At 22.2% G+C, this 17101-nt stretch overlaps 1 protein-coding gene across 4 annotated transcripts; it reads right to left on the minus strand.

The window, feature by feature from the left end:
* Positions 1 to 204: 204 nt before the first annotated feature.
* LOC112600526 (high affinity copper uptake protein 1) lies at positions 205 to 16708 on the minus strand. 4 transcript variants are annotated; one of them, XM_025347775.1, is made up of 7 exons: positions 16481 to 16708; positions 14916 to 15016; positions 5213 to 5362; positions 5009 to 5142; positions 4858 to 4947; positions 3116 to 3148; positions 428 to 629 (listed from the first exon to the last, which is right to left on the minus strand). In XM_025347775.1, exons 3-7 carry the CDS (start codon positions 5351 to 5353, stop codon positions 428 to 430), a joined length of 600 nt encoding a protein of 199 aa, XP_025203560.1. In that variant the 5' UTR covers positions 5354 to 5362; positions 14916 to 15016; positions 16481 to 16708. The 4 variants fall into 4 exon arrangements, with proteins under 4 accessions (XP_025203561.1, XP_025203560.1, XP_025203562.1 ...); XM_025347776.1 differs by lacking the exon at positions 14916 to 15016 and having other exon boundaries at positions 205 to 629; positions 16481 to 16707; XM_025347777.1 differs by lacking the exons at positions 14916 to 15016; positions 16481 to 16708 and adding an exon at positions 5527 to 5550.
* Positions 16709 to 17101: the final 393 nt, after the last annotated feature.

Below are 17101 nucleotides of genomic sequence, written 5' to 3' on the forward strand. Positions count from 1 at the left end.
GTTGATTAATTAGATTATAATGCAGTGGATGGCTAGAGAAATAAAGTTACACAATTTATTAAACATCAAGATTTAATCAAAACATAAAATACAAAAATTTATTTATAGTATGTGGTAAAAGTATACATTTGTTTTCAATAAATTTAAATAAGGCATCTTGGAATTTTCGATAATATATTGTTATAAGGCCATACATCATCAAGAAAATTATCAAATGACAAAGTAAAATTTATAAAATTAACCCAAAAATCAGGGTATCTACTTAATATATTGCTTAGTTAAACCAGTGAATAAAATGATCAATGAAAGCATTCCTAAGCTAGTATGCTGTATAAAATATATTTGTGTATTATAATATTGTATACACTTTATAGTAAATAAGAACATAATTAATTATTATATTCATATTTTGTATGAAACAATTATTTCAATGACAATGTTCTGTGACATCAACAACAACTGATTTTTTCCATCCAAATAAGAAGTAACCCAAAGTAGCACCAAACAAAACAGCTAAGCATAACCAAACATTATATGTCATAAAAATTAACATCAATAAATAACTGATAGATATTTGAAGTATGTGCAGGAATGTTTGAAGTAAATGTGTTACACTGAACATTGTAGGTCTGTAAAAAAAAAAAATATATATAATCAATGAATAACTTTAGTATATTACTTTAAAAATTGATGACATAATATAATTTTAAAATTAAAAATATTCTTAATTCTACTAGCATGCAGCTTAAAAATAAAAACTGAATAATTCAACATATTTTTCAACAGCAAACAAAAAATAAATAAAACTAAGTAATAAGTAATTTGACTTATAGCCTAAAATTATGGGAAAATTCAATACTCTCAAAGCATAAATAAAATTCAAAGGTTCCAAAACATTACACAGAGAAAAGTTATCAATTCCTCGCCATATGTAATATGTATCTAATCACACTTTACATGGAGATCTATATATGAAAACAATGCATGAAGAGGCAAACAATCCCTATAAATAGTTCCATCTATACTTTAAAACTCACCCAAATCAACTTATTAAAAAATTAGCTATATTAACCATCCTTGAAAACCCTCTTCGTCAACTTAAATGGAAATGGTGCAGAAACTTTCTAGGTTGTAATACGTAATCAAAAAAATAAAATAAATTAATAAAAGGTGAAAGTGGCATCAATAGGTGGCTTCTCCAGTCAAGATGTTTAAGTTGTTATTATTTCTTTTTTTTAGTTATAGTTATAGTTCATACACTTATTGTGTCTGAAAGTATAGATTGTGTATTAATAAAGAAAAAAAGATAATAGCTATCTAGTATGATATACTGAGCATGCTTGATACTATCTTCCAATTAATAAAGGTGAATTTATTTGAAAAAAATTATTTTGGGAATTTTTAATTTTTAATTGTTTGTTATTTATTTAATAATTTTTTCTAACAATTTTAACAAATTATTACATGTTAATTGTTGATAAATTAATAACAGTAACTGAAATTTTCAAATCATTGTGCCTCCCATTAACTTGAAGCCTATTATATTAAGCTCAAACTCAAAGTTAGAGTTGGGTTTATGCCTCTACCCATGAGGCCCGGGCCTAGGGCGGCAAAATCTGTGAAAAATGGAAAAAAATTATATAAATATTTTATGAATTTATGTAACTGCGTAAATTAATATTATATATGTATATTTAAAAAATATAGAAGTAAATCCATGAATTTGAGAAATAAATACTACATTTTTTTCTTGAGGTAGGAATGGGCACCTATTCTAAATCCAGCACTGCTCAAAGTTAAATAATACAAAAGATAGGTACTCATCAAAACTAAGATTTAAATAGATTAACATTTTCAAAATAGCCATCTGCCTTAACAATTTAGGGGAATTATGTTAGTTTTCTCATTTGAAAAACAACTTATGAGGAAATTTCTTAAATAGTAAAATTATCAATGTATTCTTTAATAAATTCAAATTCTTCAAAAACTTCAAAAATCAGAATTTATATAAATTCATTATCAAAGACAAAAATTGGAGAACATACTCAGTTAACCATTCTGTTTAATGATATATGATACATTTAAAATAAATGAAAAATGAATAATCAACAAAACTATATAAAACTATTATAACAAATTAAACTAATATATAACATTAAAAAAAAAAAGATTATTATAAACATTACAACAACTCTACAAAATAGATTTAATTTAATTTAATTTATTCTGTGACAACACCTTGTAAAATCTGTGTTCAAATCTATAAACTAAACTTAAGTTAAATTCATATAAATATGTAAACTTAAAATAATATTTAAAAGCATTTTTATTTTATGCATTGTTGATAATAACTGGTTTGAGAAATTCTTAAAAAAAAATTGAACTATCTTAAGCAACATATCATCCCAGAAATTTATGCTGTAAAAACATGCTTTCATACTTCCCAAAAATGGGGTTATAACCCTTCAGTAAGCTGTATTTTTGAAAAGTACGAAACTATATTTTGTAGTAAAAAAACAAAGTTTAATAACCTGATATATGCTGAGTTTGTTATCTTATTGCGACCATGCACGGTTTATAAGTACCCAAATAATTAATAATTTTGTATTAATGAAAAACAGTGAAAACATTCATATATGTGTGTCAAAAATTAATTGCATTACTACAATAACAAAATAGTTCCATAGATTAAATCAAAAAGTTTTTTCTATAAACATTGTAAACCCCTTATTCTTAAAGAATGTCAGAAAGGATATATATACTGATATATATTTTTGAAACCTATTGAGGTTATTTTGAATTTAGTTTTAATATAACTAACATATAAATATAGTAACAAAAACTATCAAATAAAAATATTATATTTTAAGTTATTTAATACTAAATATAATTATATTTAGGTACATGCAAGGAATTTCAAAACATTTTTCTATAATACAAAGTATGCATGCAAATTATTTATTAATTATTAAATCTAACTTTACTATAAAACAAAAAGTTAATAAAAGCAATATACTCATTTTTAATGGTTAATTATACACAAATTTACTTAAAGGTTTAAAAATAAACAATTTTAACATGCAGTTAAAGGTTAATCCACTCTTGTTACACTTACAGGGGCTGTTTAAAAAACACCTTCCCAACCATTCTGAAATAAAATTAGTATTTAAATAATTTAATTCTGACCATAAATAATGTCCAGATAACTATATTGGAACAAATTCAATAGTTTTTTTTTTTCAGTTATATATAACATATTAAAAATGTTTTTGTAACAAAAATAATTTTTTGTTTATTGTGTAGAGTTTAAAAATATAAAAATGTATAATAGTTTTAAAATAAAAAATATATTCTTATCTTTGCCATTTTAATATTCATGCAACAACTTAATTGGATAAATTTAAAATTATTATATATACATATAATGAACTTTTAGATTATTTTATATATCGTAAAATTGTAATTGAATAATCTTAATCAACTTTAAAATGGGAAATTATCAAAAATGTTTTATTTTTTTTTGAAACCCTTTAAAAAATTAATAATCAATCCAATTGTGTGGCTTTTATTAAATAAAAAAAAAGTTAAGTTTTTTCAAAATCCTATTTCTATTGATATTGACAACTCTAAATCCAACTTGTAATATAAATTATCAAATTGCAAAATAACAATTTTCTTAAAACTGACATCAAAGAAAGTAATACATTTAAAACCTGTAAATATTTTATTCAAATCTTTCTAAAATATATTAGAAGTTTTGCTAAAAAAAATGTTTGATACTTTTGTCTGAACTATTAATATTTTGTGAGCAGATAATTCAACTGGTAAAATCCAAAAATATAAATACTGTCTACAATTAAATTATGAACACTTAAATATAATTTTACGAATATAAACATTCAGCATCAAATATGAAAACAGATAAAGCTGAAAAAAAATAAATTCATGTAGAAAGATTGCCGACCCTTGATTAAAATAACAAACAAATATTTTTAACTTAAATATATAATTTTTACTTATTTAATCTGGAATTGAATTCTGGTTATATTGCTATTAAGATATTCAATAACTGTACTTAAAGCAATTATTATCATTATTATTTTTTAAAGTTGTAATTTAAAATTATTTTTAACTGTATATTTCTTAAATAAACATTAGAAATTAAATTTATATCACACAATTTGTTTTTGTTTAGCTAGTTAATGATTATAAAGTAGGTTAACTTATAAGCTATTAGTTTTATGTAAGTATACTGTTATATCAAATTATTAAATAATTTTAAATGCCCTTACGCATTATGTACTTTTGATTTAGGAAACAAAAGTACATAATAGTCAATAGTATAATTTAATACATATACCTTAATATTTTTCAAAAATACATCATTAGAATATATGTTGTTTTATTAAATAATTAAAAAATGATAATTAATTTGATGTACAAAAACCAAGAACAGTTTTCATTTTATTTAGTTTTAAAATGTTATATACCAATATCATAGGGATACCACATTTAAATAGCTAATATAAATAATAAATAACAAAATGTATTAAATAAATATTAATTCAATTTTTCAATAATGGTTTTGTTTTTAAATAATAATAATAATTATTATTATGTTTTAATTATTTTTGAAAATTGAAATATTTTAATTAAAACTTAAAATAAAATACTAAAAATATGACTGAATATTATAAAAATATATAAAACCCTAAAAAACACACATACTATTTTGTGTAAATATTTAATATGTATACATCAAATACTTTTAAACTAACCACTTTAAATATGACTTATTTATAAATATATATAAGTAATGACTAATAACTATTTAAAAAAAATATAAAAAATACTTACTGTGAAACAGGATCATTAGGTCCTTTTTCTAATGGAATTTGTACTGATCTATACTGTATAGCATTATACGATTTCCAGAATAAATATTCTCTAAAATGTAAAAAGGTACAATAAGTTACATAATATTTTAGATTGATAAGTAATTAATTACCTGAAATATTTTAATCCTTCATATAATGTTGCCATTAAGAAAATTCCAATCATTGAATACACTAAACCACTAGTTGTAGAAAATGTCCACCAATCAAACAGTACAGTTTCACTAGTACCAAAATGGAATGACATCTAAAAAAAAAATACTACATAAATTGCCTAAAATGGATATTTATTACTAAGATAATCTCATGTAACATACAGACATCATATGATGCATCATTTGTTGACCACTGCTTGCTGGTGTATCAGTGCCAGGACAGCAGGAATCATTACTCTCGGTAATATGATCATTATAATCGTGATTTTCCATCGCATGGTGATTGTGATGTTCGTGACTCATATTGTAAAACTGAAATGAAAAATAAATTTTTCAAATTAATTATATTACTTTATAATATGTATTATGTATAGCAAAAATTAAAAAAAATTAAATAAGTATTAACAAGTTTATTGTTGTCTTATAAGCTACGCAAATATTATTTGAAACTTGAATAGATACATATAAGTAGTTACCTACTAACCAAACAATTACAAGTCTTAATTGATTAGATAAAACACAATTTTTAATTATTTCAGAACTTATAAAATATAACAAAATTCAAATAAATTGGTTATTGTAATTTTAAAATATTATTACATTTTTTATAAATTTATTTTATTACATTTTTTATAATAAACTAAAAAAATATAAATAACTATGAAAACTATAATAGATAAAATAATAAATATTAAAACAATTTCATAATTCATAAAACTACTTATGTTTTTATTTTTTATCTAAATTGCATAACAGGAAACCACACTTTACCATTAACCACAAACTTCAATTTAATATTATAGAGTATCATTGATACAAATTGATGTATAAATAATGAAGTGTTAATATACCTACTTATTTTTTTTTTTTTTTACAAAAAATATGGTATGATTTCTTTAGTGTAATAAAGAATTATAATGATGAGAAAAAGTTTTTACTGTATCTAAAAGTACAATTAATTTATAAGTAGTTTATAAGATTTACATATTCAGTTATTCAAATTTAAATATTTCAAAAACACTAATAATGCGCTCAAAGCTTAAAAGTTATATGAAAAATTTATATTTTTTAATTACATGTTCTACAATTTTAAGAATATAGATTTATAATCATATTGATATAAATAGGCACCTCAGGCAAATTATAATTATATGGTAATAATAATAAATTAAAATTCTTCATTTCAATTTTTAAAATTAGATTAAAATTCTTATTTTAATAAAATAATTTTATTAAAAAATAATAAAATACAATCTGTTATAATTAAAAAAGAGGAAAAGTAGGTACTCATTCTGCTGTAAAGTAGGAGACAAGTAAACATTTTTATCAAGTATATCATTGTAATGGTTATGAATGATTTGAATTAAATGATAAATAATTATTACGTGTTACATAAAAACGACTCTGAATGGAGATAATATACATATTAAGAAATATAATATAACTATTAATTATTATAGTAATTTAAACTTCATATGAAGAGCCCTATATTAAAATCTTAAGTCTTGACTATAAAAATTGAGAATTTAATAGTTTACACAACAAAATAATTTGAAAATTTACATGGTTTTGATATTTCTATACTTTAAATTTCTTTTTAAAATACATAAAACTGGTTTCACATAAAAATTCTAGATTAATTTAAATTGTTTTTTGTTATTGGTTTCTAATTATTTGAAAAATACTAGGAATTTTCAATTTTTACCTCTTTAGAGTACTCATTACTGACTAGATCACACTTACTATCAGAAGGAAAAAGATCAAAGCATTTTTATAAATTTATAATTTAGATTTTAGAGCATTTAATTTTAGAATGTAAAATTAATTGTTACGTGATACTTGGTATTACCTTCACTTTACAAGAAAACAATGAATCATAATGTATGTTTTTAAATTTATGATTATAAAAATAATTATCAACGAAATAGCTTTTGTAACGTATAATTAAATTATTAATCTTTGTTTAATACGCAACATTTCAAAAAATCATTTTTTAGATTTATTTTTGTTTTTAATGGTAGTTATTAGTTACTAGTTAATAGTTGTATTATTTATTGTTTGTTTAATGCAATCTAGGCTCAAGGATCTGTATTCTGTAAAGTTAAATACGTAATCTGATAGGTCGTGTTTAAAAATTGAATTTGGCCAACTCTGGAGTTTCCTGGTAAGTGGCAGATCAATATCAAATGATAGATCATGGTGAATAATACCATGATTACAACGTATAGGTATAGCTACCATGAACCCGAATTAATACTAAATTATTACATTAATTTAATTTTTGTAATTTTCTGGTTGCCACGGAAACAGTAACAATCAGCAAACATTTATCTAGCCTAAAAACATGTACATGTTAAAATAATTTCAAAGCTTCGATAAAATTGTTCTAACATTTTTTAAAGTTAAAATTTTCTTTACATTTATATAGAAAAATTATTAAGAAAATAACAAGACTTCCAGTATTAAATATATATTCCATGAAATTTTTTTTTAGCACACCTACTCTAAAAATTGTTTAAGGAATAAAGTATTAAATAACTTGATGCTTGGGGTCAACTACAATTTTCGTCACTACTAAAAATTATAATTATAATTGGCTAACAAAAAATTAGTTAATAGGTAGTTAGTTAATGTATTATAATTTAATAATTTAATAAATAAAACATACAAAAACTTTTTGGGGTTTTCAGTATAAGTGAATACTGAATAACATCAATAAATATATAGATAGGTACATGCGTTATTTTTTTAAATTTAAATAAAAGTAACACGTGTAATAAGCAAATTATGTTTAACAAAATAAAATATACCTAAGCTAAGTGTTCATTACTTAACATAAGTTATAAATAATATGGTACTTAAATCGGCAGATTATTAGAAATGTGTTTTAATACAATGTTTACATTAAAGCTATTTATCTAGGATCATATTCACTTGAGATGTCTCGATGTATTTAAGGCGATATGAAATTATACAAACAGGTACTTTAAGTTTATTTATTTATAGGTTAAAATTAATTAATACTCAAAAGATTCTACCAATTTATTATAAAAATTTTGAAATAATTGTCCTTCGAAATTTCATTTAAAGACATTAAATTAATCATTCTTAACATAAACAACAAAATATATCAATTTATTGTTTTTAAAATAATATTGTAACAACTAACAAATAATGAAAATGAAAAAATAAGTTAAAACAATTTGAATTTGGAGACTTGCTATGTAACTTTGGTGTAACGTATAAAGGTAATAAACTTATAACTTTTGAATATGTCTTGTCTTTAAGTAAGTGTAATGAATATATTCAATTTGAATCTAAGGATAATTCATTTATTATTGTATATATGAAAAAATAATTTTAGTTAAATAAGATGTGGTAGATCAGCATTTAAATAGTTTGTTTTATTACTATATTGTTATTATTACATAATTACTTTTTTAATTCAGTAGGTTATTCTATGTTTTTTTACCGCATAAAATATATTATTGTAATAAGTTATCTTTTATCGTTTAACTTATAAGTCAATACCGATGTACTGTAGAATGGTATAAATTGCTCAATGTTCTTGATAAAAATAACTTTAAATATCCTAAACATTTTATTGTGTATAGAAAATTAGTGACGTAATTCCATAGATTATAGAAGGATATGACTACATGAGTTTCATATGAATGCTCCCCTCCCCTAACGAGCATTTTTTATATAACCGGCACATACCCCATAGTATGTATTATTAAAATATTTATATTAGTATCATAATTTAGTGAGATCATTATGAAAAAAAAACTATTCTTATATCGGCTGCTGGTTATTAATAAATAATAAGTTACCAAGATATCTACGTAATAATATTTCATAAGTCTCAATATAAGCTATTTTCGATACAAAAATAATAAAGCTAACATAATAGATACCATTGGTTACAGAATAAAACTATTCTATAATGAATGATAATATATTTATAAATATTACACAGGTATATCTTTTTATAGATTACAATAGTAAATTACAAAATAATTACTCATTGACAACTATAATATTTAAATTGTAAGTATTTAATCACGCTTTCGCAGTCTAGGTTATTGTATAATTTTAAAAATGTAATGGTATGTTTAAATATGTGTGTAAAGGTGCATTGAGAGTAGATCAGACAAATGTATGCAAAAGTTGTATTGAGAAGTGTTTAGAATACGCTATACAAAACATAATTGAGGGTTAATATTCGTGTACAAAAATGATAAATGTCATCCTCCTTAACAATGATAGTAGCGGATTTCTACTTTTGACCCTAAGTACCAATTAAATCAAATTTTATAAATACTAGTAGCCCAATGACTATAACAATCAATGCTAATTATTTAAATATATTTTCTGCTCCATAAAGTTTTTTCAGATACAAGAAAAAACTCACATCATTGTACAATCATTCATCACAAACCGTTCAAAATTTAAAAATAATAATATACATATTACATAGTCTATTCGGTTACCACAGTCTATACTCTATAAAACATACTCCTCATGATACACAGAAACTGCGAAAATATTTGAAGTGAATAATTCTGTTATTACATAATAATAAATAATTATAAAATTTAATTTGTACTATGTATTTTCCAATACCTATATGTTTAACCCACTTATAAAAACATGCATTGAATGTTGCTTTAGAAAAAAAACAAGATATTTTAGAACAAGGTTACTTAAACTTATTATCGTGTTAAATAAATAATTCGAAATATTTAAATATATCATAAATCTATCATTATAATTTCTACATACACTCTAACAAACCGTAATTTGTTCACAATTTCAATTATAGGAGCACATAACAGAAGAATACCATACACACACTACCAACTTAATATTATAAATATTATTTTTGATGCTTGATTTATGTATAGCTTTACTTTATGTATGGTAAAAATGATAAAAGTATCAGAAATTTAATTTAACAATTATTTTTTAAATACTAAAAATGTTAAAAGATATTTTCGTTTAATGCGTACTTATAATTACTTCGGCACGATATGAAAATTACAAAATACTATACAAAAATTTGAAAATATAATTTAAAGACATACCTAAGTAACTTATTGTATAAAGAAAGCAACTATACACATAAAAGATAGGCAATTCCCCAAAAATCATTGAATAATATGTAAATAGAAAACTAAAAAAGTTAAGCTAAGAAGAATTAAACATTCTTTTACATTAAAAAAAAAAAAAATAATATTTATTTTGTGTTTTGTACTCTAGTAGTCTATTAAGGAAATATAGTTAATTAAATTTATGAGTCATCAATACTAGAAAAATAATCATAAACAGGGCTCGTGACTTTATGTATTTGCATAATTGTTTGAGAAATAGATAAGAGAAGTCGGATTCTATGCATATTTGTTTTTTGATAGCAGGATTTCAAAATCAAAAATTTTTATTGCATATTTTAGTTTATTTTCTTCACATGCATATTTCAAAGATTATTTATTCGTTTTTATTGCGTATTCAATATATTTATATATTTTTTAATTTGAGTTACAAGGAAAATGAAAAAAAAATATTAACATAATATTTTCTTTTTTGATGCGTTATAATAATATTATTTAGAAAACAAATGTGTAGATAATAGATGCATTATATATTTTTTTATTCTAAATTCATTTTTATCTTATGATTTCGTCTATAATAATGCTGATAAGGCAATAATCAATGCTGAATATTAAACAAATCCAAAAACATCCCATTTAAAATTTTAGCCCTTTTTTAATATAGTAAATGTATATTATAAATATTTTTTTTTTAATTTAATTTGTACAAATACATCTTTTTTAATAAAAAATAAACACATATTTGGATATTTTGTTATGCATATGTATGCGCATATTTTTATGATCTTAAGAGCATCAAGTCCCATGCCCTGGTCATAAATATAAAAGTATGCTAGATATTTCAATAATAACACAATGAAAAAATATTATGTTATTATGTCAAATTACCTGTAGTGAAAGCAACATAAATAACGTTGATTAAATTGTAGCAAAGAGTGTATGAAAATAGAGCACTTGGGAAATCGACATAAACTAGTATATAATTAATAATATCTAGCATTTTACATTTTAAATAATCAAAGTATTTTTTAATCATTAAAACTATAATTTTGTATACCTCATAAATAGCTCAAATTAATTTAAATATGATGAAAATGTAATTGTGTAATATAAAATGATAATTTAAATAAAAATGGAACGCCTTAAGTTTTTAAGATTAATATTTTTGAAATTAAACAAAATAATAAAAATCGTTTAAAGTTTAAATATTCAACATCATCAAAAATCAAAATATAAATTTTAAGCTTTCGTGAAAATGTTATCTGGCTTCACAAAAGTTTTTTATTTTTATTCTAATTGAATAGAAAAAATTATGAAGCAGTAAGTTTGAATTGCGTTTTTAAGTTTTATTATTAAAATTAAAAAGAGGGGAAGTACGTAGGTAACCGCTATTTACAGTAGGAATTGAGTGTACTTTATCACTGAGTAGGTCACTGTAATAGATTCAATGTGTTAAATTTGAAATCAATGATAAATAACCGCAAAATACACAAAAAATGATTCTGAACGAAGACGATTTATCAGCATATTATCATATAAAAAAATAATTTAGAATTGCAGCAAAAAATTAAAATCCTTATTCTTATAAATAATGGATTATGAAAAATATATCTTTTACTGAATTTTCAAGATTTTTGACCAAGCAAGAATTTTTTTATCGATGTAAAAAAGTATGTAAAATATCTATATATAGCTTTTTTTAAATAAGATATTTTTAAAAATGTATAACAAATAAAAATGCTAATATAAATATTTGATAAAAATTTCAAGTATTTGGAGTTATTTTTAGAATTTATTGAAAATTGGATTCATTAATGAATGCATCATGTATACTAAATACCAATACAAATATAATATCACGGTTTATAAAACAAAAATTAATAAATTTATTCTATAATTTCCTTTTATCCTTGCATATACTTCATATTTTTTAACATTAATTTCAGTTCATGTGGTATATAAATATAACACGTCAAGATAGTAAAATTAAAATTAGTTTTATTTTAATTTCAGAGCATAAAACATAATAAGTTTATTGTATATCTATCATTAATAAATAGAAACAAGGTAATCAAATCAATTTTAATTTTAAGCCAAAATTATTGTTAAACACTTAAAAAGCATTTACTTTTTGTAATATTTTTAAGTACTTTATGTGGTTGTGGTTTAATAAAGTTATCTAATATTAAGTACGTACTTATACGTTATTATGACATAATCATATTCATAAATAATAATATACAAGAAATATATTTTAATAAAAACCATTTGATTTAATGATTGAATATTAAATAAAAATTGCTACAATTATAAACTTAGGTAATAAAACAGTTAAATTTTATATTTAATATTAGTATTTATTTTTTCATTACTAAACGTTTTAAAAAAAAAAAAACAGTCATTATTGATTTTTTGAAAATATTTACTTAATTTTTATAATTTTAGAACAATTTGCGAGTTATATCGTAATTGGTTAATGTTAGGGTCCGGATTTAAATGCCTTAGTATGTATAAAAAAAAAAACTAAACAAAACATGAGTTTTCAACTTTATTCTTTGCCTTTCAAAAATATCTTAAAACATTGAAGATTAATCTTCCTTCACCGTTTAGCGATCATTCATTTCATCCTAAAAATAATGCTGAATTGCATAATGCAGTTAGTAAATATACTAATTATTATATTATTTAGGCATTAGAAAAAAAATTGTAGAACCAAATTGAGGTATAAATATATATGTATGTTTGAAAAAGTATCAAACATGTTATTTACATTTTCTAATCAATATATAATTAATTTCAATTATTAGAAGCGTAATCTGTAATACCAATAATCTAATAGTTAAAATAATTTAATATTATACATAAATACTTAACGATTCTAAATAAATAAAATTGTTAAATACAGATTTTATAATTTATAAAGGATAATAACATCTAAAATGGGTAAAAATTTACAAGGAAAGAAAATATTAATATATTTTATTAAATATAACAATTTAATAATTATATCTCATAGTTAAAACTAATAACTTTATAATTAGTATTTAAATTATTATAGAAAATAACTATTAACTTAAAAATATAAAAATACGCCTAACTAGGAACATCAATGAAGGTAACTATTAAAGTTATTGTAACTAAAGACATAGAAAACATTATAAATGGATTTTACACTTTAAATGTTGTCAAATTCATTTTTGATCAATTTAGTTTAAATTATGTTATTATTATTCAGCATTCAATATTTTAGATTGAGAGCGAAACAATGAATGTATTAGCTTAACTAACTATAAGTGCGATTTATTGTATCTGTACATTTTTAAATTGTAGAAAAATAAAACATCAATATTTAACAGCTCCTAAAACCAACTGGATCTATTTTTTTTTTATAGTTGATACTGTGGGTGATAAAGCCATAAAGGTAAAGGGTAAAAAGTAAAATATATCCAGTATTTTTCAAAATAATCTGAAATGACTAAAATAAAATTAGGAAAAAACAAGAATTTTTACGATAAACTAGTTTTTGACGAAATCAAAATTGCTCATTTTTTTTTGATATAAAACTGAAGATCTCCATATTATAGCCTACGACTTACGAGAGAATGCATCTGAGCGGCAACCAAAATGCGTCCTAACATTCCAAACTCAATATTCGTACATACCCCACCAATTTCATATACCTATATTGGCATTCATCGACATAGGTCGCTGCTGCGAGTCTACATGCGCGAAACGGGCGAGTTCCCTCGTGGGTCGGAATATCGACTTCTCTCTCTCTGGGTTCAAAAGCCATTACACACGAGCGATATTTCATTGAAGAATATTTTTATCGTCAACTATTGTTAAATTAGAAAATTCAATACAAAATTCTTTTTACGTTTATAGGTATCAATAAAATTTAAAAAATAAAGTTTAGCGAATACTAGTTATAGTCACATTATCTAATTGTTTGAGTGTGATTAAAGCTCAAATGTTAACAAACTTGAAACATTTCACAATAATTTAATAATAATTTTCTATACAGAATAAAATGTAAAAAAAATACTTGAACCTAACCTAAGTTTTAAATAATTACATTATTGTATCATAATATATTTGTTTTGGGGAAATATTAGTTTCACTTAATATTACTAATATCAATATAAATCATAAATGTATAATGTAATATTTTTAGAAATATAGACTAACAGATATATTATTATCTCCAATAAAAATTGTTATCCATATCCAATGATTTACCATGGAATTTGATATATCCATACAATGACCTACTCAACAACGAGGTACATTCAATACCTAATATACAGCAGAGTCAGTTACTAGATATTTTTTTCATTTATACTAATAACAATTTGTTTAAAATTAATTCTTCGAGTACTCTTACTATCAAACATTCATTATTCATTTAATTTCAATAAATAAACCATAATTAACATACATTAAATAAAGAAGAGTTAAATTGATGAACAATTAAACCAATGAAATATGAACTAATAAGGCAACTAAAGATTACGCTAGAACCATTATTAAATTTATTTATTATTTTTAATTTATTATACAATTACTCATTATAGTGCAAAACAATTTTAAATAAAATTTAATAACTTTAAAGAATCATTTTATATTTAATTAGCAAATTCTACTAATCCTATGCAACAAACAAAAAAAATATTTGTCTTTTGTAAGCTAACAAATCTCTACATGAGTTTCTCTTTAGAGTGCAAAATTTAAAAAATATTTTAAGATGCACATACTTGAGTATAAAATTACTTATTATGTACCAAATTTCAGAATCCTGAAGGCAATAGACTTGGCAGGCTGAGCTGTAGACCGCTTATACACTCACAAACATTGCCTTACATTAAATAATAGATTATTATTAATTTAATTGAATAAACAATTTTAAATACTTATAAATAACACAAAAAAAGCAGTCATATTTTGATAAATATTTCATTTCAAGTAGTAGGCAATAGCTAAAATGAATAATTGTTAAAAACAGTCTCTATTCTCTTCAGATATTTATTTTTAAGTTTGATACAAATAAAATCAATTTTGTAAAAAACTTGGTTTTCATAGAAATTCTAGGTTTTTAAAAATTATTTCATTGTTCTTTTCTGATTACATTTAAAAATGCTGGAAAGTGGAAACATTTTGTTTTTAACTCCCAGAATACAAACTACAGATATAATTTTCTACAAGTAATTATTCTAGAAAGAAAACATTCTTTTTTTTATAGTGTCAAACAAATGTCTTTTAAATTATTAAACAAATCATAATTTAACATTTCTCAAAAATGTATGAAAAACTAATATATGTTACCCTCTGATTGAATATTGGTGATATATTGATGTATTTTGTGATACCTAATAGATAAGGTCAAGATGAGTTTATCCAGTTTTTTATATTTTCAAATACATTCAGTCATTCTTTATAAGTAAGTAAATCCTCAGAAATATCCTCAGCATCACATATTATTTTAAAAATAGGCATCATTGATAGGCAAAAAAAATAACCAATTACATTCTACTCTTCACAGGATTTAATATTACTTACCATTGATATCAATATTGTTTTTATACATTTATAAATTAATTGGGTATAAAAAATTAACAACTCGTAATAATAATATGGGTAATAAAATTCTATGGAAAATAATATTATATAGCAAATTTAACATATGATCATTGGTTGTAATATAAATAAATAAAAATTTAGGCCAAGACCTATTGATCAATTACAAAAAAATTACTTTATGGTTAGATAATCAATTAGACACACCCTTGAGTGCTTTATTTTTAACACACTATTCTAAGACATGTATATTTAATAAATATATACAAAACTAACAAAAATACTATCATATATAATCTTTAGCACCATTTTATAAAGATAACCAATTCTCTTTTACTATCAAAAATGAATATGACACAGTAAAGACAACACTTTCGTACATAATTTATATTTCACAAGATCCTGCATCTCTATGTTTTAAAATTATTTCATCACACATATTTACCAATAGTATTATTTTCTTTCTTCCAACATTTATGTTATTTATACAAGTATAGTTAGTATAAATAATTCTCTTAGACTAAAATTCACATTTAATACAAAATACAATTAATAATTCTAAAAATACAGTCTATAGATTTTAACCAATTATTTTACTTATTTAACTATTATTTAGTTTTATCATTAAATTATAATCTATGTGAGATAATCTTAAGTTTAACCATTAATAAAATCCATATAAGCCAATACAGATAAGATAATATATTTAATGTTATTAATAAATATTAAAAAAAATATTTCTTACCTAACTAGTAAAATCTGTTGATCAGTGTTAATTGATAAACGATACTTTTACCAGTTTAAATAATGAAGTGTAGACAAATGAAAGTCAATAGGTAACTATGAAAATAACCTTCAATGAGAAGATATATTATTCCTACCCCTCATTCTTCGACACAGCAGCTGCAAAACGAATTGCTAAATCGAAATTAGATAGGATACTTGTCTACTTTCTAATATTTTTCCTTCGATAACTACAGATAACCCCTATCAGTTTCCATGAATAAAATGGAATCAAAAATTTGATAACAATATTGGAACAAATATTTAGTGGAATAAAAGGTAGTGGTACAATTAATGACAGAAGTACAGTGGTAAAAACAAAACATTTCACAAACAATTGAAAATAGATAAAATATACGAATTACTTTTATTTCTTTTATAGTTATTACTTATTACTATTTTAGAACAATTTTTTTTTTTGCTAAAGCAGTTCCCTCGGAGTTGTCAGTTGAGAACTGAAAAATAAATTATTTTATATAAGCTGAACATTTTTTTCAATAAGTTGGTGTCACAACAAGATTAATGGGATTTTTACTTTTCCAAGTTGTTAGTAATGTTTTTTAAATTTCTGAATTTTTTTTAG

Source organism: Melanaphis sacchari, unplaced genomic scaffold, assembly GCF_002803265.2.
Source record: "Melanaphis sacchari strain LSU unplaced genomic scaffold, SCAv2.0 Contig65_pilon_pilon, whole genome shotgun sequence".
In the NCBI taxonomy this organism is placed as follows: Eukaryota; Metazoa; Arthropoda; class Insecta; order Hemiptera; family Aphididae; genus Melanaphis; species Melanaphis sacchari.

What these genes read in the sequence shown, in the direction of transcription:
- LOC112600526 (XM_025347776.1), bottom strand. Translation starts at nt 5,353, where the DNA reads ATGAGTCACGAACATCACAATCACCATGCGATGGAAAATCACGATTAT. An exon ending in CCTAATGATCCTGTTTCACA is followed by an intron (nt 3,149 to 4,857) that starts GTAAGTATTTTT and finishes ATTTTATTTCAG; the next exon opens with AATGGTTGGGAAGGTGTTTT. An exon ending in GTGTTTTTTAAACAGCCCCT is followed by an intron (nt 630 to 3,115) that starts GTAAGTGTAACA and finishes TTTTTTTTACAG; the next exon opens with ACCTACAATGTTCAGTGTAA.